A 23,988-nucleotide genomic window follows, 5' to 3' on the forward strand; every position below is an offset into this window, starting at 1 on the left:
TTACCCCTTTGTCTCAGGAGGGAAGGAAGGGAGAGAACCTGCCTGCTGGGGGAGCCTGTACCCTCCACGAGCTGGTTGGGTCGGCAGACGGATCCCTAGACTGGAGTTAAAAGAGACTTGCCTTGACATTGATCCTGGGCGGCCGTTAGCCCAGAGGTTAACAGTGGGCAGCTGAACTGCCTGCATTTAGTTTCTGGCTCTGCTGCCACCTAACAGGTGGCTTCCCCTCTGCGAGGCTCATCATCTTAAGCTGTAACTCAGGGCTTACAAGGCTGGTGGGGGATAAAATGGGATAATCCACAGAAAGCCACCAGTTAGGTGAGCAACAAATGGTGGCTGTGATTATTTCCTGATCTCATGCTTATTGCTGTGTGGCCTTGGCAAGTGAGCAGTTGCCTTTAGGAGATGGAGGTGATAACTCCAGCTGCCCTACAGGTTGCTGTAAAGGTGCACATGGTCACAGAAGCAGGTCCCTCACGCTTGTGAGGCTTTATGGTTCCCATCACTCTTCGCATCCACGGTCACACTGTCCTCAGGCAACCCAAGGAGGGAAGCAGAGCAGAGGACTAGTATATTCCCATGTTGCAGATGTGGATGCTGAGGCCCAGAGCAGGGAAGTGGCTCTTCCAAGACCACACAACTAATTAGCAATAAGCCTCTTGGTCCCCATCCTTGTATCTTTTCAACCCAGGGGACAGATATGGGAGAAAGCCTTGACAAACCCCAGTGTGCCCCATACATATGCAGGTGGCTGTGTCAGCCCATCTCTTCCCCACAGTGGCCCTGACCCTCTGTTCTACAGCATTCACCACACAGACCCCATTCTTCCTTTGCATCAACAGCTTCCCTGCCCACCCATTCACAGCTGTGTGTCCTCTTCACAGGTCATCCGAGAAGTGAGCAAGCCAGTTGGGGGAGCTGAGGGAGTGGAGGTCCCCAGATCCCCAGTCCTCCTGTGCAAGTTGGACCTGGACAAGGTATATCTGTCTCCACTAAGTCTTCCCCGGGCCAGGCAGTAGCCACTCAACACGGGCTCAACCCCAGGGGAACTAACTGGCTGGGGGGAAAGTCAGGCAACTGCCAAACTGTAGGTGCCCAGCACAGAGCTGGCACAACAGTAGGTGCTTAATAAATGTCTCCTGAATTCATGAATGCATGAACAAACGAGTGCCTGTGCCCAAAGTGCAGTACAAGCCAGAGGAGGGAGTGATGCACCCTGCCAGGACAGGAGGAGGTCACATTGCAACTGTGCCATGAAAAATAAGTTGAAATTTGTCAATTAGAAAAGGAGGGTGTATAATCCCAGCACTTTGGGAGGCCAAGGTGGGCACATCACTTGAGCCCCAGAGTTCAAGACCAGCCTGGACAACATAGTGAGACCTCATCTCTAAAACAAAAAAGTTACAAAACAATTATCCAGGTGTGGTGGCACATGCCTGTAGTCCCCACTACTCAGGAGGCTAAGGTAGGAGACTTGCTTGAGCCTGGCAGGTGGAGGCTGCAGTGAGCCATGATTGCGTCACTGCACTCCAGCCTGGGCAACAGAGTGAGACCCTGTCTCAGAAAAAAGAAAGAAAAGAGAGAGAGAGAAAGAAAGAAAGAGAAGGAGTAGGCCGGGCGCAGTGGCTCACGCCTGTAATCCCATCACTTTGGGAGGCCGAGGTGGGTGGATCACCTGAGTTCAGGAGTTCGAGACCAGCCTGACCAACATGGAGAAACCCCATCTTTATTGAAAATACAAAAATTAGCCAGGCATGGTGACACATGCCTGTAATCCCAGCTACTCAGGAGGCTGAGGGAGGAGAATTGCTTGAACCGGGAGGCAGAGGTTGTGGTGAGCCGAGATCATGCCTGGGCAACAAAAGCAAAGCTTCATTTAAAAAAAAAAAAAAAGAAGAAGAAAAGAGAAGGAGTGTGCCTGTTTGGAACATGAGAGAAGCAGTCATTAGCCAGTTGGTCAGGCTGTTAGCAAATATGTCCCAGTACCTACACATTGCCAGGTATTGTGGGTAACGAAGAGCCTCAGACCCAAGTCCTCCCCTTAAGGACATTACAGTCAAGGGGAAGGGTTAAGACCCACAGACACGGGCCTTGCACGATGTAATCAAGGCTAGTATTTATAGACTGTGACTGCATGCCCTGCAGTGTACTAAATGCTTTATGTGTATTAACTGAGGTGATTTTCATAACAACTCTTTGGGTAGGTACATTTTCAGAGGAGAAAGCTGAGACACAGATTTGCCCAAGGTCACATAGTAAATAAGAACCGTAGCCAGGATTTGAACCCAGACAGTCTAGATCTTGATGACCGTGCTGCCCCTCCTCTGAAGGCCAGGATCCTGAGCATCTGCTTGACAGGTATCCGGGGCACCCCAGGAACTATGCTAGCCACTGAAATGCAGTCCAAACACAAACAGGTGCAAGCCCTGCCCTCACAGCATTTCCAGCTCAGTAAGAAGCAGACATGAATCAAATAGTCACATGGACTTATAAATGCCAAGCTGTGTAAGTGCTAGAAGGGAAAAGTACCAGGTACCCTGGGCCCCTGCCTCTGCCTCAGCACCCCAGGAAGGCTTCTCTGAGGAAGTGACATTTCAGATGAAGATGAAAAATTAGCAGGGAAGAGGAAGGAAAAGGCATTGTAAGCAGAGGGAAAAGTTGCAGGAGCAGGAAGAAGCATGGAACTGAAAACGGCCAGTATGGCTAAGCTCAGAGAGAAAGGAGAGCCCACCAGCCTATTAGAGTACCCCAGAAAGCTACAGTGAGTGGAACAGGGGCCCACGCTGGCTGGAGGGGCAAGAAGGGTGAGGGAAGACGGGCACCTATGTTGAGCCTTAAGGCACAGGCAAGATTTCACTGAGGCAGAGGTGGGCCAAGGGGAGGGAACAGAAGCAAAGGTATGGGATCAGGCAGAGTCACCAGGAGTGGAAGATGGGTACTCATGTGCCCAGGTGGATGCAGGAGGAGAAGCTCAACCCTATCCTCACTTAGCCTTTGCCATTCGTGAGGCCGGAGGGAAAGCAGCGTTGACAGTGTCAGTGTGTGTGAGTGTGTGTGTGTGCACGCACTTGCCAGCGCATGCTGAGGTGCAGTTTGAAAGATGTGTAGAGGGGAAGGAGAAGCAAGCTTGCAGAGTTGAGCTTTCCTGTGGCTGAGCATCCACAGGGAGGGTAACTAGAATGTTGGGGGTGGTATTTTGGGTGGAGAGTGAGGGTGAGGATGTGATATTGGTGGTTCTGTTCTCCATAGAATCATGTGATTGCAGTGTCACCATCGAGTTCTTTCCAAAGTGCTCACATTACCTATTTCTATTTGCTCTGATGAAAAACTTACCATCTGTACACCATTGCAGAACACATAGAGCCATAACTTCTGTTTCACCATTTGAAGAGGTGATTCTTTATACTTGACAGTTCTGTCCTCTTTCTGACAGCTGTCATGTTTCCAGCCCTTTGGAAACTGAGAGGTGCACATGATCTCCTGTCCTCTCTGTCCCCCGGTGCTATGCTTATGGTGAAGCATAAGCTGAGCCTGGTTTGAGAGGATCTTGGCAGGAAAGGCTTTGGGGCCTCAGAGCTCTGTAATTCCACCTTCTTAAGTGGGTGGATGTCATTTAATCCTGGCCCAAGTGTGGCTGGCACAGTTCAGCTTCTTGAAGAAAGATGGCAGCACATCACACAGGTGTTAGAAATGATACAGTCCATGGGCCTTCACTTGAGCTGGCTCCATCACAGCAGCCCTCTGAAGTGGGTGGAATTCAAGTGAAAAAACCCAGCCTTGGGGAAACAGAAGGACTTTCCCACATTCCCACAGCTAGTAAGTGGTAAGAGAGTCATTGCTTCCACTCTACATCCCGTGGTACCTAATAGACACTTAATGGACCTTGTATGAATGAATCGATGAATGGTCTAGAGTTGGTGTCATGAGTAAAACTAATTTGGGCTGGCAATGAAATTGTTGACATGTTGTGTGTGGGTGTGTGGGTGTGTGTCCCCTTCCCATCCTCTCCTCCGAGTTAGGATCATAATGGACTCCTGCTGGTCACCAGGTCCCACCATGACTGTTTTGAAAATGTCTGCCAGCTCATCTCTTTTTCTCCATCCTCACTGTCATCTTGGTTCATGCTCTTGTCGAGTCTCATCATGACCAGGATGACATTCTTTTAAGTGGCTCTTTTGCTTCCAGTCTTGTCTGCTCTTGTCTGTCCCCACAATGCCACTGGAAGTAACTTCCTAAACCAATTTGGATTACATGAGTGTTCCACTTAAATACTTACCCAGCTCCCTGTCACCTGCCAAATACAGTCCAAATTCCTAAGACATTCATTTCAAAGTGTTATAATTAATTGCCTCCCTCCCCAAATGGACTGTGAATTGCCCAAAGACACAACCATATCTAAGTCATGGTTGTCTTTTCAATACCTGGTATGGTATCAGGCACAGGATAGTTGCTGACAAACATTTGTTAGCTAATTATCATGTGCTGGGGGAGTTGGAGGGAGATTGAACCAATAAAGGGAAATTTGGGTACTTCTGAATGTGCCCTCTGATGAGGGACTGCCTGTGTCCCTCCGCAGAGGCTGTCCCAAGAGAAGCAGACCTCAGATTCTGACAGCATGGGTGTGGGTGACAACTGTTCTACCCTTGGCCGCCGGGAGACCTGTGATCACGGTAGGAGCCTCTGGGGGCTCAGGCTGGGGAATGCTGGAACTGGGCGGGGCCTTGCCCATGGGCACACAGCGGCAGAGCAGGTTCTGACCATTCTGTAGACCTGGGTAAGGTGACCTGGCCTGCCATCCCTGGAGCTGCAGGCCCATCCTGTATGCAGGCTGAAAAGGCCACAAGGAAGACTAAGGATGGGTGGGACTCGGGGCTCCCTCCACTCCCCTGACCCATTTCCCCAACAGGCAAAGGGAAGAAGAGCAGCCTGGCAGAACTGAAGGGCTCAATGAGCAGGGCTGCGGGCCGCAAGATCACCCGTATCATCGGCTTCTCCAAGAAGAAGACACTGGCCGATGACCTGCAGACGTCCTCCACCGAGGAGGAGGTTCCCTGCTGTGGTGGGTCCAGGGCACGGGGAGGAAGGGTGCTCAGGTCCTGTGTGCGCGGGCTTCGGGGGCTGAGGCCAGGAGACCTCATGCCTCGTCCACCTCACCCCCGGGGCAGGGGAGGGAATCCAAGCCTACTGGGAGGCTAAGCCCCACTCCATTAACACTCTAGGCCTTCCCATCACTTCCCTTCCCAGGGGCCCTGACACTCAACCAAAGGAAAAGCCAGCTGACCACTGTATTTCTGTGCTCCCTGTGACTGTAGCCCAAATCACTGCCCATCTCTGGGCCTCAGTTTCTCAGTTTCCTCCACGATAACAAGACAGGGGTATCTTATTTTCCAGCATAGAACGTGCCAGGTGTATAAGTAACAACCCATATTATAGGGAAATTTATTGGAGAAAAATATTTAGGTACTTTTTATTAAAAATGCATTCAATGTGAATTAAAGGTGATTTGAAGGTGAAAACATTATTTTGCTCATGTAAATGTAGCGTTCCCTGTACTGGAATCCAGTTTTTAAAAATCATATATTTTGGATATGCAGTAATATTCTAACCCTGAAAAAAATATTATAAAAGTACATGGCAAGGCCAGGCACAGTGGCTCACCTCTGTAATCCCAGCACTTTGGGAGGCTGAGGAGGGAGGATCACTTGAGCCCTGGAGTTTGAGTCCAGCCTGGGTAACATGGTGAAACTCTGTCTCTACCAAAGATACAAAAATTAGCCAGGCATGGTGGTGTATGCCTGTAATCCCAGCTACTTGGGAGGCTGAGGTGGGAGGATCACTTGAGACCGGGAGGTTGAGGCTGCAGTGAGCCGTGATAGAGACACTGTACTCCAGCCTGGCTGACAGAGGGAGACCCAGTCTCAAAAAATAAATACATAAATAAATATATGGCTACAAAGAAGTATTTTGTAATCAGTGAATCAGAGTGTGTTATGGTAAAAATAAGTAAATTTAAATCTAAAACATTAAGAGGGAATTCTAAACCTGTGGGTCATTAGCTACATAGCAGCTGGGCCTTGGTCAATTTTAAGATTATGTGAGTGAGACATTTTTGTTCCCACATGCTGCCACTGGGTGTCAGCATCATCCATTCTTTTCCATCTTTCAGTAACAGTTTTGATTTGGGGAGAAAAGGCAAAAGAGTTGTGTTTTTTATACACCATATGCAGTAGTTCCTGCCCTTTTCATCAAGGTTGGTGTGGCCCAAAGGCTGTGCAGAGATGTAGGAATGCCATTATCAGTCCATGTTTCACAGCTAAGAAACAAACTCAGAGAAATGCACGCCCAAGGTCACCCTGAGGTCACAGGGGAAAGAGAGCTGACCAGGACCCCGAGGCCTTCTTTCCAGCAGACACATGGAGCCGCCTTGCGTCCCCATGCTGTCCCAAGGCAGGCTATGGGAACCTCACACCATTGTCTCCTCCAGGCTACCTGAACGTGCTGGTGAACCAGGGCTGGAAGGAACGCTGGTGCCGCCTGAAGTGCAACACTCTGTATTTCCACAAGGATCACATGGACCTGCGAACCCATGTGAACGCCATCGCCCTGCAAGGCTGTGAGGTGGCCCCAGGCTTTGGGCCCCGACACCCATTTGCCTTCAGGATCCTGCGCAACCGGCAGGAGGTGGCCATCTTGGAGGTGAGAGGAGAGGGTGGGACGCGGGTGGTGCTTGGTCTGGGGACTCTGGCCTGAGTGTCATGTTTTTGTTTGGGGGAGCCCTTGCTAGTGACACCATGGGGACTGAAGGGGAAGGAAAGCAAGCCTCACTCCTGTCAGGTGACCCAAGTAGATTATAAGACAACACACAGGACACCCACTTAATTTGAATTTCAGGTAAGCCACGAACATTACCTGAAATGTTTTCATAATAAAATAGGCATGTCCCACGCAACATTGGAGCTTTATCGATACTAAAATATTATTCATTGTTCATCTGACATTCAAATTAAACAAAACGTTCTGTATTTTTATTCACTAAATCTGGCAGCCCCAGAACCAAGGTTTGTTTTTTCTCCCTTACCTTAAAATCCCAAGCCTGAAAGGCATTTAGTCTGGTCTAACCATTCAGATTCTGGAATCCCCTCTAAGACTTTTCACCAGTACCCTCCTCTGGTGGAGGAGAAGGTCCACTGCCCCTCCCATTGAGCAATTCAAATTTTAGAAAGATTTTCCCCATACTGAGTTGAAATCTTTAAGCTCCAGGAAGGCAATAATTAGGCCTATTCTGCATACTTTTGTTTTTCCAGAACTCAGCATGATGTCCAGCACTATGGGCTCTAGAAATAATTTGTTGAACAAATGAGTGAATGAAGTGTGATTTCATTTCACCGATTCACTGTCCTTCTTACTCACGGGCACTAGCCTCCTCTCTGAGGTCATGCAGAATACGTGGACTCTCTCTTCCACATGGCAACCCTTTGGCAATTTAGAATTTAAAATGTTAACACTACAGGAAAACAGAAAACTACCTTCTGCCATTACAGATAAGGAAACTGAGGCCAGGGCAGCCACATGCTTTATCCAGGGGTCCACAGAGGGCCAGTGGTCTCTTAGTCTTGTCCTAGAATCTGACCTCTTGGTCTTGTTTTCTGCCCAAGACCCCCTGCCTCTCTCAGTTCTTAAATTTCAAAAAATATCGCCTCCGTAACTCACTTTTATTTTTGGTAGTTTGAGATAGGTCTCTTATTTATCTTATACACATATAAAGGTTTCTGGCAAAAAGTGTGCTTTATGTATTCAAGTTTAGCATTTGTGTGCTAATTTAATTTTATAAGATGCTCTTTAAATGAGAATTAACATAAGTCCGTGTTTAGCTGACTGGCAACTTCTTGGAGATTTTCCTATACACAGTATTGTACTTATTTGGCAACTATAACACAAGAAACTATTTTGATTAAGTTATATGAGAAATGGCCTCTTCTAATAAAAAGTAAATATTTTTTTAAAAATTCAGAGAACACCCAAATGTTGGTTTTATATTCTAATGGTTGGGGAAGGCTCTGAGAATGGAAAGTGAGGGCAGGGAGGCCTCTGTCTTAGAGAGGTCATCAGGGAGGGCCTCCCTGAGGAGGTGACATTTGATTGGAAACCTGAATAGATGGAAGAAGGGAGCCTCTTGGATTTCTGGATGTGTGCTATAATCTTATTCCTCTTTGACCCCTGAGTATCGGGTACGTAGTCAGTACTTACAAATATTTCTGGGTTTGGCTGAAGTCAACAGGTCTCCAGGAGCCCTGACAGTAGGAAAATGAACTCCACCTTTGCCTCCTGTCCTTCAGGCAAGCTGTTCAGAGGACATGGGTCGCTGGCTCGGGCTGCTGCTGGTGGAGATGGGCTCCAGAGTCACTCCGGAGGCGCTGCACTATGACTACGTGGATGTGGAGACCTTAACCAGCATCGTCAGTGCTGGGCGCAACTCCTTCCTGTAAGTGTCAGCTGCACTGGCCACACCTGCCCAGGACCTTTCCTGTCTCCATCCCTCTCAGAGGCTGAGTCCAGCCCTGGGCACTAGGAGGGAAGGGAGGAGCTAAGGAAAGCTCTGCTTCCTTGGTAAGCTGGAATGAGTGTCTTCCTCTTCCAGCAAAGAGTGGGGAGCTGGCTGAAGGAGGTAGCCCAGAGTCAGAGGCAAGCTGTGGATGGAAGGAGCAAAAGTAGAGAAGCCTTGGAGTAGTGGCCTGGGCTCTGCCCTCATGTCATGGGACTTTAAGCTTTCACACACTGGAGCATGGGCACGTGGCTAGTATATGGCATTCGGTACTAGAAGAGCCAAGTTCGAGTCCCAGCTCAGTCACCACCAGCAGTGGAAGCTTGCACTGGTTGCTTGCCATCTCGGATCTCTGTTTTCTGACTCATAGAATGGTGGTGATGAATTACCTGCCTTGCGGGTTGTTATGAGAATCACATTGGTCCTGTCTGTGACGCCCTAACACAGCCCATGACACAATGCTGTCTGCCATCTTGCTTTTACCAATCTTCTGATCTGCCTTAAGAGTTTCTGCCAGAATCAATGAGAGTGAGGACACGAAAGCACTGTAAGCTGCAAAGCATCATTGTCATTGTCATTGTCATCGTACCTTTTATTTTCTAGATATGCAAGATCCTGCCAGAATCAGTGGCCTGAGCCCCGAGTCTATGATGATGTTCCTTATGAAAAGATGCAGGTACAGTCCCTTGGGGCTGCCCAGGAACGTGGCAAGGGCCACTTATTAGCTCTCCCTCTTTCTGCTCCCTTTACCTTCTGCCTCAGAAAGATCATTTTCATTTAAGCAGCAGTAGCTAGAAGGGGAGCCCCTTCTTATCATAGAGCATGGCTCAGGATGAGGAATCCCTGGCACAGGACCCAGGTTGGGAGGAAGAAAGGGCTGTGCAGACTCCCAAACACTACCAAAAGGTGAGGCATCGTCTCCAGTTTGAGCAAGTTGCTGGGGCCCTCCTCCTGTTTACCACTCTGTGAACTTATCCTGCTGATTCCGTGGTGTCTGGGGCAGGTGCTGACTCTGGGACCACCCCGCAAGCCTTCACCTGGTGACTTCGTGATCTGGGAGCTTCAGCTCCCAGGCCAGTCTCCATGTTTTGCTTGCTAAGCCAGGGAGATACCAGCTTACTAATTTACAGTGAGGCCTGTGTAGCCATCACATGACCTGGAATGCTCCTGGCAGCATGCCCTGTGCTGTCTCCTCCCTCAGAAAGCAAGAGGAGAGCCACATTCCAATCAGACGCTGGTGGGTGGGTCAGGCCTCACAGTTAGCAGGAGAGAGAGGCAGTTAAGCTGCCGAGGACAACAGATGTGTCTGCAGACAGGACCTCTGTCTTAGACAGTGCTGCATGACACACTGAGTTTTCACCTCTAGGACTCTCTTTTCTAGAAATTTGTCCAGTCATCCTTCTGTTCATATGGTCTTTCTTCAGACTCAGATAAACCTGTGGATGCAGCTTGAGGTTTTTCTCAGTTGCAGAGTTTAGTGGCAAGACAGCTTAGCACTTAAGGATGTGAAGTTTGAGTCAGACTCAGGGCTGCTGGGCTTCACTTCATGACTCCAAAAGGATATGATAAAACCTACCTTCTTGGATAACTGCAAGAATTAAATAATACTTTATGTAAAAAAGTTTAGGCGGGGTCTGGGTGCCGTGGCTCATGCCTGTAATCCCAGTACTTTGGGAGGCTGAGGTGGGTGGATCACTTGAGGCCAGGAGCTCGAGTCCAGCCTGGCCAGCATGGTGAAACCTCGTCTCTACTTAAAAACTACAAAAATTAGCCAGGCACAGTGGCAGATGCCTATGGTCCCAGCTACTCGAGAGGCTGAGGCAGGAGGATCGCTTGAACCCAGGAGGTGGAAGTGAGCCAAGATTATGCCACTGAACTACAGCCTGGGCAACAGAGCGAGACTCTGTCTCAAAAAAAAACAAAACAAAAAAAACGTTTAGGCTGGGCACAGTGGCTCATACCTATAATCCTAGCACTTATAGGAAGCTGAGGTGGGTGGATCACTTAAGCCCAGGAGTTTGAGACCAGCCTGGCCAACATGGCAAAACCCTGTCTCTACAAAAACTAGCTGGGCATGGTGCTGCACATATGTTGTCCCAACAACTCGGGAGGCTGAGGTGGGAGGATCACTTGAGTCCAGGAGGTTGAGGCTGCAGTGAGCCATGATCACACCACTGCACTCAAAAAAAGAAATTAGGACAGTGCCTAGACATTGGAAGGTCCTATACAGAGAAGTAGATAGTACTGTTGTTGACAACATCATTATTATATTACATTATTATCATATTTAACTCATGGTTTCCTAAGCTTTCACTGGATTTTTAGTATTCTTAATATTCTTCATGCACAAATGTATAGTTAATCTATTAAGTTATGTCACTTCTATCACTGGCTCCTCTCATCCAGGACTTTTCTTCTTGAGGGAAGACTGTTTTCTTTTTGAGGCAATTCAGAAAATCAGGATACTTCCAAATGTTCTAAAGACAAAAGTATCTATGATAAATCAAATATAGCCACCCACAGTCTTTTGAGATTTTCTAATTTTCCTCTCAGCAGGTGCTGCAGTTTAGGGTTACCTTCTGCTGCCCCCCAGCAGAAAGGTATGAGGTTCAAATGATATACTGCTAGCAAAAGTGCTTTATGATTTTTGAGTGCTATGCAAGTCTAAAAATGTAAGACCAAGATCTCAGAGCAAGAAGACTCCATACTGAGCAAAGACCGCAATACACCCTGCATTGATGAGTCTGCGCCTGCCTGAACTTGACTGTCTTCCTCCATCTCCCACCAGGACGAGGAGCCCGAGCGCCCCACAGGGGCCCAGGTGAAGCGTCACGCCTCCTCCTGCAGTGAGAAGTCCCATCGTGTGGACCCGCAGGTCAAAGTCAAACGCCACGCCTCCAGTGAGTTGTGTGTGGGCCTCCCCTGCTGACTAGGGAGGAAGGAAAGGAAGCAGTCTATAGGAGGGATCTCAAAATCAGTTTCCCTGGTGGGTAAATAAATGAGCAAAGTGAGATGCAAGAAAATACTCTACCGTAAGAAAAATCACAGAGCAAGCACAATGATAAAGGCCAGCTAGCATGTGGCCTCAGAGGGAAAATGACAGGGAGTTGGGGGGTGGGGAGGTACTGTAGGAAACCGGTACCCAGTTTTCTCAGGTCCCAACTATAGGGGAGGCTGCTGCTCAGCTCCAGCAGATGATCCCTATGCAGCAGTACCAGGCCCCTAACACCAGATTTGCCAATTACTTAAAAGAGGCCAGAAATCTAGAATTTAGGTGAAGTCTACTTATTTTTTAATATCAGCAACTATTTTTTTTTAATTTAGCACCAAATGAGGCCAAATAGAGAGAGAGAGATTGTTGACAAGCTGTATCTGTTTCAGAGGCTAACAATTTGTGATTTCTGAGCTAGGGTAGTAAGTGGAGAACTGAACCCATCCAAATAGCCTGGAGCCAGCTGCCATAAAAGCCAAAGCTCACCTTGGTGTCCCACTCTAGCTCTGCCTAGCACCCCCCAGGAGCTCAGTGAATTGCCTGATTGCCACACTGCACAATAATGACTAAGTACGCCAGGCAACTCTGTTGTAAATGCTCTTTTACTTCCAACAGTAATCTGTGCTTCTGTGTGATTTATCTTTATGAACAAGCCAGCTTCCTGTGGGACAGCATGTTCCAAAAGTTTTTTCTTTGTTCCTTTACATTTCTTCCCCCTGCATCTCAACAGAGTCAAGTTCTGTTCTGTGCTTTTTGAAAATCTACTTTTATTTTTTAATACCTATTTTTAAAAAATACTTTTCTGTATTATAGCTCCATTTCATTTGTATAGATCATCCCTTCTGAGGGTCAGGAAATCTGTATTCCATTCTTCATTCCTCCCTTGACTACTGAATTACTGTGTACCTCTGGGAAAAGTCCTTTCCCCTCTCTGGGCCTGAGTTTCCTCTCTGAACAATCAGAAGGTTGTTGTGTAACTTTGCACTCTACTCTCAGAGGCACTGGAAATGCAGGGCCTTGTGAAATGCCCATTTTAAAATGGAAATCTAAACTGAAAAAAGCATGTAAGATTAAAGAAATCACCGAATGTCAATGACAACAACAAAAAACTAACAAACACACACAAAAAAGCAGACCCTTTCTTCAAATCAAATCTTATATGAAAGCCCAGTTTATAAAAGAAAAATAAAAGTGGAGCTACTCTGGTTGAGGCCCACTTGGCCTCCACTTTTCCTGTTAGCTTCACCGTGGGGTCATAAGGTTCCTTGAAGGACAGTGGGAAACCACAGTGGAAAACTACTGATGAATTCCAACAAGGTTGTTTTTTAGATGAAGAAACTGAAGAAAATAAAAGGGAAGATATCTTAGTCCATTTCTCCTGCTATAGCAAAATCCCAGAAGCTGGTTAACTTATAAATAACAGAAATTTATTTCTCATTGTTCTGGAGGCTGGGAAGTCTGAGATCAAGGTGGCAGCCGATTTGGTGTCTGGTGAGGGCCTGTTTCCTGGTGATGACCATCTTTTTGCTCCCTGGGGTCTCTTTCCTAAGGGCACTAATCCCATCCATGAGGGCTCCACCCTCGTGACCTAATCACCTACCAAAGGCCCCACCTCCAAGTGCCATCACGAAGGGGATTAGGTTTCAACATATGAATTTTGGGGGATGTAAACATCTAGTCTATAGCCAAAGGATTTTGCCCACGATCATGTATTAATTGCCTATTGCTACATAAGAAATTACCCAAAATTTAGCTCCTCTAAACAATAAGCAGGAACATGTGTTATGTCACACGGTTTCTGTGGGTCAAGAATCTCCAAATGGCTTGGATAGGTAGTTCTGGCTTGGGGTCTCTCATGAGATCTCAAGATGTTGGCCGGTCATCTGAAGTCACCTAAAGGCTTGACAGGCTGAAGGATCCACTTCTAAGATGGCTCACTGCATGCCTGGCAAGTTTGTGCTGGTTGTTGGAAGGAGGCCTTAGTTCTTTGCCAAGGGGATTTCTTCATAGAGTTGCTTATCCTTGTGATGTGACAGCTGGCTTCCCCCAGAGCAAGCAACCCAAGAAGGAACAGCAAGGCTGATGCTGCAAGGTCTTTTATGACCTATGGTTAGAAGTTACACTCTGTCATCCTGCAATATCCTAATGGTTACACAGGTCAGCACTGTTTAGTGTGGGAGGGGATTATAAAAGGGCATGAATATCAGGAAGCAAGAATCATGGAGGCCAAGTAGATTGCTGAGAAAAATGGTGGCGTGAGAAGCTGCATGGACCCACTCCCTAGCAAAACAGCAGTAGCTGGTGAAATTTATTAAAACAAACAATTACTTAAAGTCTGGAAATTTTCCTAAGGGCAAATGAAGAAACATTTACTCTAGAAAATTTGCTAAATCTTAGCAAGAACAGTGAGAGTTTGTGGCATTTGAGCCACAACCTACCCCTTTATTCCCCAACTCAGTTTGAAAGAATCTTCACTCCAGGCATGTCTGGACAAGAAAACAGGGCTCCTTCTTCCCCCAGCTGCCAGTCAAGGGCTACAGTATCTCCCCAGGAAGGGCAGGCTGCCAGTATTTTTTGTCATACCCAGCTCCATGCTGCAGAGGCTAAATTCCAGGTGATTGCAGCCAAGAGGTAGGAAGCTCCCTTCCTCTACCCAGATGATAGAGCAAAGGCTTTGCCCCAGGTAGGGTAAGCCAAGAATACTGGGGCCCTGATTGCCCTCATCCTAGCTCACTTGTAAGGCAGAGGTTCCATGCTGGGAGAGGCAAGCAGAGTAGACCAGAGGTTACTGCCCCCACCCAGCACCCTGCTCATAACAGGAATGTCACTCCAAGAGAAACAGGCTCTTAATTTGTTTTGTGCTGCTATAACAGAATAACAGAGACTGAGTAATTTACAATGAACAGAAATTATTAGCTCCTAGTCTGGAGGCTGGAAAATCCAAGATCAAGGTGTTGACATCTAGCAAGGGCCTTCTTGCTGCATCATCACATGGCAGAAAATGGAAGGGCAAAGAGGCAAAAGGGGGTTGAATTTGCTCTCTTTTAATGGCATTAATCCCATCCATGAAGGCAAAGCCCTCATGGCCTAAATCACCTCTCAAAGTCCCATCTTTTCATACTGTTACAATTGCAGTTAAATTTCAATATGAGTTTTGGAGGGTATGAACATTCAAACCACAGCACAGGCCATTGTTCCCACCCCTGGATCCAGAGCAGTGACTCAGAGATTTTGCCGAGTGGGGAAAGGCAGGCCATAAGAACAGAGAACTCCAAAGCTCTTCCTCGAAAGAACTGACTTTAGTTGGAACAGAGTGTGGGAAAGTGTAAACCAAAGGGTGCTCTCAAAAACAATGGAGATTTGGTGGTTATGAGAACAATAAACTAAACCACAGGCTAGTTTATCAGAGAGAACCACAGAAAGAGACAGCTAAAATTGCCCTCAGCCGGGCGTGATGGCTCACCCTTGTCATCCCAACACTTTGGGAGGCTGAGGCAGGTGGATCACTTGAGGCCAGGAGTTCAAGACAAGCCTAGCCAACATGGCAAAAGCCTGTCTTTACTAAAAATACAAAAATTAGCCAGGCATGGTGGCGGGCACCTGTAATCCCAGCTACTCGGGAGGCTGAGGCACAAGAATCGCTTGAACCCAAGAGGCAGAGGTTGCAGTGAGCCCTGATGGTGCCACTGCACTCCAGCCTGGGCGACAGAGTGAGACCCTGTCGCCAAAAATAAAAAAAATAAAAAATTAAAGAAAAAAATATATATATATATTTAAAAAGAAATTTTTTAAAATAAAAAGAGCCCTCCTAGGGTTAGAACAAATCTCAAAGATGGGCCTCCAGAACTATCCTGTAAAGGGGCTGAATTTAATTGGATCAGGCTGTGGAGTAATTGATGCATTGTCAAGATCAATAGAGCAAACACCTGACAATTAGTAGAGCTGGGTGTAATAGCAACAGAGGCCGACTGCTTAACAGGAGATTAGGAAAAGATTCAGAAATCCCTGCTAATACGCTGTCACCCCAGAGTGACTGTACACATGCCAAGGCTATGGCCTCTGAGGAGCAACATCAGTGGCTTCATACTTCAAGAGGAAGTAGACTACAATAAAATAGTTCAGACAAGTCACTAAACAAATAAGAAAATAACAACCCAACAACCTGGTTGGGGGGATGCATATCAAAAGATACTACAATATATTCTCGAAAATGACCAGTTTTCAACAAAAAATTATGACACACATGAAGAAGCAGGAAAATGTGACCCATACAGAAGGAAAAAAATCAAGCAACAGAAACTGCCTGAGAGAGGGCCCAAATATAGAATTTAACAAAGATTTCAAAGCAGCCATTATAAATATATTTAAAGAACTTAAGGAAACCATGCTTAAAGAAATAAAGGAACAGAAGATGACAGTGTATTAACAGATAGTCTGTATTATTGATAGCCTATATTATTGGTAGTCTCTATCAATATATTATTGATAATAGCCCATTCCTCCTGCTATAACGAACTTCCATAAGCTGGGTAACTTATAAACAACAGAAATGTATTTCTCATTGTTCTAGAGAAATTGGCTTCATACTGCAGGAGGAAATAGACTATACTGAGTACTACACTACACTAGACTGTACACTACAGTATACGTATATGGAACTACACTACAGTTATATGAAATATAGCTATATGCTTACTATATTATACTATACTATATAGTATAGTCATATGGAATATATTATTGATAATATATTGATGGGGCCTCCAATAGAAAGATAGAAATTATAAAAAGAAGAACCAAATAAAAATCATGAGGCTGAAAAGTACAATAACTGAAATGAAAAACTCACTCAATGGGCACAACAGTAAATTTGGCCTGGTAGAAGAATCAGTGAACTTGATGACAGAAAAATAGAGATTATGCAAACCAAGAACAAAGAGAAAAAAAGAATGAAGAAAAATGACAGAGCCTCAGAGGATTGTGGAACACCATTAAGTGCACAAACATATGTGTAGAGGGAGTACTAGAAGGAGAAGAGAGAGAGAGACAGACAGATGAGCATAAAAAATATTCAAATAATGGCTGAAACTTGCCAAATTTATTGAAAAACATTAATCTATACATCCACGAAGCTCAGTGAAATCCAAGTAAGATAAAGGCAAGGAGATCTACAAAAGAGACATCATGGTAAAAATGCTAATACCAAAGACAAGGAAAAAATCTTGAAGGCAGAAGAGAAAATCAGGTCATCATGTATAAGAGAACCCCAGTAACATTAACAGCTGACTTCTCATCAGTAACAATGAAAGCCAGAAGGCCCTCCATGCTGTATTTATGATCAGGCTTGAACTGCATGTAGTTGTGTCAGGAACAGATTTTTGCATGGGCCACTGGGTGACCACTGCAATCCCTGCAGCAGCTGGCTAGACAAGACCCCCAATTATCCATAAACTGCAGGAATTATTCTGCACCGACTTATATAAAGCTGTGTGCGCCTCTGTATAGCGCACAAAAAAAAAAGTAAAACTTTCCCTAAGAGGTTGAACTATGGCCTTGGCCCAGCTAGAGCAGTATTGCACAGCATGGACCCTGGAGTCAGAGAGACATGGAGACATGGGTTTAACCTCGGCTCTGCCACCAGTAGCAGTGGGACCTAACCTCTGTGTGCCTCAGTTTCCTCAACAATAAAAGAAAATTAATTACAGTAAGTTTTGTGGGCTGGGTGCAGTGGCTCACTCCTGTAATCCTAGCACTTTGGGAGGCTGAGGCAGGCTGATCACTTGAGGTCAGGAGTTCGAGAACAGCCTGACCAACATGGCGAAACCCCATCTCTACTAAAAATACAAAAATTAGCCAGGCATGGTGGCGGGCACCTGTAGTCCCAGCTACTCTACTCGGGAGGCTGAGGCAGGAGAATCGCTTGAACCCCAGAGGTGGAGGTTGCAGTGAGCTGAGATCACGCCACTGCACTTCGGCCTGGGTGACAGAGCAAGACTCTGTCTCAAAATAAATAAAAAAAATAAGTTTCATGATGACTAAGTGGGAATGCAAGTGAATGGCTCAGCATATAGTTCCTTGTGTGTAGTAAATAATAAATAATTTTTGCCATAATTATTTGTTTTTATTGTCCATCATAGTGTTGAACCTGCAGTAGAACACCAGGTTCCTCGCTCCCCCAACCCCTTCCCCAGTAATAAAATGGACAATGCCTGACTGTAGTCCAAAGTCTAGAATCTCTGGAGATCTGAGTTATATGGAACAGTCTCCTTGACTTATAGATATCTGAAAACTGACTATAAAATATGCTCTTTTAAAACCAAAGTATGTTCTACATCACAAATTTGTTTTTTAATAATATTATCATTATTATCTAACCCTTACTATTTGCCAGGTACTATACTAAGTGCTTTTCATTAATCATCTCATTTAACCCTTACCACAACTCTATGAGGTAAATTGTATCCGTATCCTTATTTACAAATAAGGAAACTAAGGTCAAGGGGGAAAGGCACAGAAAAACACTACCAGTCACTTTTGCCTAATGTCACACAACCAATGTCACACTACCAGTCACTTTTGCCTAATGTCACACGACCTTTGACCAGCTGAAGGTCAAAAATGCCCAAATCTCAGACTGTCTGTTCCAAGGCCTTGCTCCTAGTCCGTGTGCCCTGTGGCCTCCCTTTTGCTTCTTATTTCCTTAGAGGATTCATACTAAATATATCTAAGGGACTAGGTCTAAATATTTCCATTTCATAGATGGAGAAGTTGGCGCTGAAAGAGAAGCTGACACCACACAAGTACCTTTGCCAGAGGTCAGAACTGAGGGCCTTTCCCTTCCCCATATCTCTGCAGGTGCCAATCAATACAAGTATGGCAAGAACCGAGCCGAGGAGGATGCCCGGAGGTACTTGGTAGAAAAAGAGAAGCTGGAGAAAGAGAAAGAGACGATTCGGACAGAGCTGATAGCACTGAGACAGGAGAAGAGGGAACTGAAGGAAGCCATTCGGAGCAGCCCAGGTACCTATGTGGGTGTGGTCCTGAGCACCTATGGGTGGCCAGCTCATCCTTGGGCACAGTAAAGGGATGTCTCTTGCACAAGTCACCTGGTTTCCTACCCAAGAGAAGTGGGCTTCTCCTCCCCTCCTCCTTCTCCTCCTCCTCCTCTTCTTCTCCTCTTCATCATTATCATCATCATTCCTCCCAATTAAAGAAAGTGCCATCAATTTAATAACTTGTTTTGGAGGGATGAAAAAGCATCACAATAATGTATACACTTAATGTAGTAAGAAGCAACCTGATTTGAGAAATATGAAGCACAGAAGTGTGCCTTAGAATCAAGGAAATAAGAGATGTCATTTTGAACCGCACCTTCGTTCATTCACAGATATATGTGAGACATTGGTCCTAGTGCAGGGAATAATGGACATGACACTTTCCCAGGATCCTCTTCTGAAACCCAGGGACCTCAGCAGGCCCTGCCTGCTTTGGGCTTCTCCACACCCTATTTTCTGCTGTGTTTCCTTTGCATTCTCTCTAACTGTAGTTTGACACACTTTAAGCCTAAGGTTTCTTCACATGCCGGAGGGAGCAGAAGTCCTGTTTGTATATAACATGTCCACAAACATGTAGCCCTATCAGAATCTGGTGGACCTATGGACGCTTTCCTAAGAAGAAACACCACAGTTCACAATGCTGCAAAAAAAAGTTCAGGAGCTCATGTGGCTGCCTGTGGAGCCTATCCATAGATTGCCTAAGACTCCATGAACCTCAGATTAAGAACTTCTGGTTTAAAGGAGAAGACTTGTTCTGTGTGGCCAAGAACCAGAATCAATAGGAGGAAGGCACAGGAAGGCAGTTTGGTTTCCATATAAAGAATTTTCTGAGAGTCAGAACCAGGATTTGGAGCAAGTTGACTCTCCTTGTCCTGCTCAATTTTTTCCCCTATGGCACTACCACTGTGTAACATATCAGATTATTTATTATATTTATTATTTATTGTTTGCCACAGACACACAAATATAAGCACCATAAGGGCAAGGATCTTTGCCTGCTTTGTTCACTGATATATCTAGGGCCAAGGACAATGCCTGATACATGGTAAGCATTTAAAAAAAATTTTTTTTAATTTTTGCATTAAAATTTTTTTTTTAATTTTGCACCATGCATTAAATACATGGTGAATGGTGAATATAAAGAGTTCAACATTACTGGAAAACCCTCCAGCACAGCCTCCCTCAGGGCAAAGAATGGAACTGATTTTTAAACCTGGTAAGACCCAACACAGCACTTGGCATGAGAAAGGTACTAATATAGGTTTGTTAGATTAAATCAAAAAAGTGGGCTGGGTGCCGTGGTTCATGCCTGTAATCCTGGCACTTTGGGAAGCCGAGGCAGGAGGCCTGTTTGAGTGCAGGAGTTCGACACCAGCCTGAGCAACATAATGAGACTTCATCTCTATTTTTCTAAAAGAAAGAAAATTTTTAAAAAATTTTTAAAGAAAATTTAAAAATAAAAATAAATTGAGGCTGGGTGCGGTGGCTCACGCCTGTAATCCCAGCACTTTGGGAGGCTGAGGTGGGCAGATCACAAGGTCAGGAGATCGAGACCATCCTGGCTAACACGGTGAAACCCCGTCTCTATTAAAAATACAAAAAATTAGCCGGGTGTGGCGGCGGGTGCCTGTAGTCCCAGCTACTCAGGAGGCTGAGGCAGGAGAATGGCATAAACCCCGGAGGCAGAGCTTGCAGTGAGCCAAGATCACGCCACTGCACTCCAGCCTGGGTGACAGGGCGAGACTCCGTCTCAAGAAAAAAAAAAAAAAATTGAATAAGCAGCAAATCCTACTGAAAACTCTGGTGTCTGTAAAGCCCTGCTATGACACTTGTTTACAAGTAACAGAAACCAAAGCTAAACTGGCAGAGAAATGAAAGAAGATGTATTGGAAAATTGAGCGATCTGGTGTAGTGGGGTCCAGGGACTTAAATGATGTCACTAGGAAGCTTATTTCTCACACTCATGCTTCTACCCTTCTCTCCTTTGGTTTCATTCTTCCCTTGTGATGCCACAATGGCTGCACAGTGCCAGCCCTCCCAGCCAACCCAAGCAGAGAGAGCTTCTCCTCCCAATGACCACCGCAGAGCCCTCTGGATTCACTCTGATTGGTCTGACTTTCATCCCTAATCCAATCACTGTCACCAGAAGATGAGTTGTGATTACGGGGCAGACCTAAGTTATGTGCCAAACCCTGGAACTAGAAGTAGAGTCAGCCCCACTCAAACTAAAGAGAATGGGGGTAGGGGGGCAGGTGCAGTGGCTCATGCCTGTAATCCCAGCACTTTGGGAGGCCAAGGCTGGTGGATTACTTGAGATCAGCAGTTTGAGACTAGCCTGGCCAACATGGCAAAACCCCATCTCTACTAAAAATACAAAAATTAGCTGGGTGTGCCGGCGTGTGCCTGTAGTCCCAGCTACTTGGGAGGCTGAGGCAGGAGGATCACTTGATCCCAGGAGGCGGAGGTTGCAGTGAGCTGAGATCACCCACTGCACTCCACCCTGGGCGACAGAGCGAGACTCCGTCTCAAAAAAAAAGACAGAATGAGAGGGGGAAGGTGGTTTCCCAATGAAAACTCAGAGTGCTATTTCCAGGAGATGGTGAAATAGGTACCAGACATATAAAGAACATAATGAGACCTCATCTCATTATGGAGCTGGAACCCTAGTATGGAGCTGGAACCCCAAACCCAGAGTCCATCTCTTAACCAAGACTGGGGGCTGGAAGGGCCCTCTAGGAGGGGCAGACAAAGGCCTGAGGCCCTGCCAGATTCCCTGACATTTCAGGTCAGGTTCAGCTTTTTCTTATCAATGTCTCTTGATTCAGGAGCAAAATTAAAGGCTCTGGAAGAAGCCGTGGCCACCCTGGAAGCTCAGTGTCGGGCAAAGGAGGAGCGCCGGATTGACCTGGAGCTGAAGCTGGTGGCTGTGAAGGAGCGCTTGCAGCAGTCCCTGGCAGGAGGGCCAGCCCTGGGGCTCTCCATGAGCAGCAAGCCCAAGAGTGGGGTGAGTCCAGGCCCTTCCATGCCAGGGGCAGCTACTCCTATGTCCCTCCACCCACTACAGATCTCTTCTTCATGATCATTCTTTGGAGGTAGGGGTTATGCCCATTTACAGACAAGAAAACTGAAGTCCAAAGAGGTGAAGGGCATGCCATGGGTGGCACAGCTAGGAAGAGGACTCTTGGAGCAATTTCTCTTGGTTTCTGGCCTGTTCTTGTCTCCACAACAGCAGCACCATTTGACTTTTTACCCTAAAGGTGATCTTAGAAATGGCCTTGGAGTTACTGATGATAATAGTAGCCAGCATACATTGAATAACAAACATGTGTGATCCATTACTATAGGCATCTTAACCCGTATTATCTCACACAATCTTCATGGCAGTCCTATGAGGTAGTTTAGGGGTTGACAGACAAGGAAACTAAGGTTCAGAGATGTCGAATGACTTGCTCAAGGTCACTCCATGAAGTGGGAGACAGGATTCCAAACCCAGGAAGTCTAACTCCAGAGCCCTGCTCCAGAGCCCTCCAGGGCAACATGGCAAAACCCTGTCTCTACAAAAAATACAGCGGTCTCACATGCCCTCTCCTGAGATCTCCAGGGTACCAGGCCCTGTCCTCAGGGCTCTGCATCCATTATCTCTAATTCTCCCAGCAACTCTCTGAGGAAGATACGCTCACCTCCAATGGTGCTCTCTCAGAGAGAACTTCTCTGACCTCATCTACACCAGGGTTTCTCAACCTCAACACTACTGACATTTTGGACCAGTAATTCTTTCTTATAAGGGACTATTCTGTGCACCAGCAGGATGTTAGGGATGTTAAGGTCCTACCTAAGGATATCAAGTAGGATGTTAAGCAGCATCTCTAGCTTGTACTCACTGGTTGCCAGTAGCACCTCCCTTCCAGTGACAACCAAAATATCTCCAGAAATTGCCAGATGTCCCTTGGGAGAGCAAAACTGACCCTGGTTGGTCTAAATTACCAACAGCTGCCTCTATTATTCTTCCTCATAGCACTTAACCACAATTTGTGTGTATGTGTGTGTGTATATATATTTGTGTCCTTGCTTGTCCAATGTCTGTCTTCTCCACTAGATTGTATTTTTGTTAAGCATTGGACTACATCCATTTGTTTATCATTACATTCCAGACCCTTTACAGAAAAATAGTAGGAGTATAAGAAATATTTGTCAAATGAATAAATGTTTTGCCTGCTTTCGGGTGAGGAAATTGAGACTCAAAGAGATGAAATAACTTGTCTGTTAAGTATGACTTGTCGGGAGGCAATGTGTCATTATTATTGTTGTCCCAGGTCACATTTCCTGGTCATACCACACCTGATTGAGCCAGTGCTGTGTCTTACATCCCTACACTTCCTTTCCATGGGGTGTTTCCAACCTCATTGTATAGATGAAAAACATGACAGCCAAGGACAAAACAACTTCCCAGAGTCACAGAGGGCTGGTGGAGGAGCTAGCACTAGTTCATTCATCCCAGCTGCTTCCTCCCACCAGCATGACCTGATATTCCCATTCCAGAGCACTTTTCCCTGGGTTTTGGATCATTTTAACATTCTTTGGAGATAAAGAGAAGCTTTCTCTAAATTCCTTGCAGGTTTAGCTGTTAAGATGTCACCCTTAAGGAGCTACATCTAGTAAGATATTAATACTAAGCAATTATCTGGAAAAATGTAAGGGGTAAAGGTAATTTCAAAAATGAGAAGGAATACAGGAGAGAGGTTAAAAGTCAGGCTGTGGGGCCAGGCATGGTAACTCATGCCTATAATCCCAGCACTTTGGGAGGCTGAGATGGGCAGATCACTTGAGGCCAGGAGTTCGAAACCAGCCTGGCCAACATGGTGAAACCCCATCTGTACTAAAAATGCAAAAATTAATTGGGCATGGTGGCACATGCCTGTCCCAGCTACTCCAGAGGCTGAGGCAAGAGAATCACTTGAACCTGGAAGGTGGACCTCCAGCCTTGGCAAGAGAGCAAGACTCTGTCTCACAAAAAAAAAGAAAGAAAGAAAAGAAAGAAAGAAAGAAAGGGCTATGGGATTGGAATCCTGGTTCTCCCACTCACTAGCCACATGACCTTGCACAGTAATTTGACCTTCCCCATTTCCTCACCTATAAAATGGAATGACTAATAATAGTACCTACTTCATAGGCTTGTTGAAAAGCTAAAGGAGCTAATTCACACAATGCTTTGTACGTAGTGAGGTTCAGTAATTTTAGTTGTCATTATCGTTATCTGAAGGTCCTCAAGTATCTTCTCTCACCTTGTTCAATGCTGTCATGTTTGCCAGGTGCCTTTTATTTTAAAGTTCCTCATGCAGCCAGGCACAGTAGCTCACACCTGTAATCCCAGCACTTTGGGAGGCCAAGGTGGGTGGATT

At 46.0% G+C, this 23,988-nt stretch overlaps 1 protein-coding gene across 4 annotated transcripts in view; it reads left to right on the plus strand.

The window, feature by feature from the left end:
• AFAP1L1 (actin filament associated protein 1 like 1) overlaps positions 1-23,988 on the plus strand; it is a 69,089-nt gene that overhangs the window by 39,412 nt on the left and 5,689 nt on the right. For all 4 annotated transcript variants that reach the window (XM_518027.6, XM_016954015.3, XM_009449919.5 and 1 more), the window contains 9 exons: positions 885-977; positions 4,577-4,670; positions 4,907-5,059; positions 6,485-6,696; positions 8,337-8,482; positions 9,146-9,218; positions 11,331-11,442; positions 18,390-18,554; positions 21,415-21,593. In XM_518027.6, the coding sequence (XP_518027.3) occupies positions 885-977; positions 4,577-4,670; positions 4,907-5,059; positions 6,485-6,696; positions 8,337-8,482; positions 9,146-9,218; positions 11,331-11,442; positions 18,390-18,554; positions 21,415-21,593 (1,227 nt within the window). The remainder of the gene's footprint in view (positions 1-884; positions 978-4,576; positions 4,671-4,906; positions 5,060-6,484; positions 6,697-8,336; positions 8,483-9,145; positions 9,219-11,330; positions 11,443-18,389; positions 18,555-21,414; positions 21,594-23,988) is intronic.

Source organism: Pan troglodytes, chromosome 4, assembly GCF_028858775.2.
Source record: "Pan troglodytes isolate AG18354 chromosome 4, NHGRI_mPanTro3-v2.0_pri, whole genome shotgun sequence".
NCBI lineage: Eukaryota > Metazoa > Chordata > Mammalia > Primates > Hominidae > Pan > Pan troglodytes.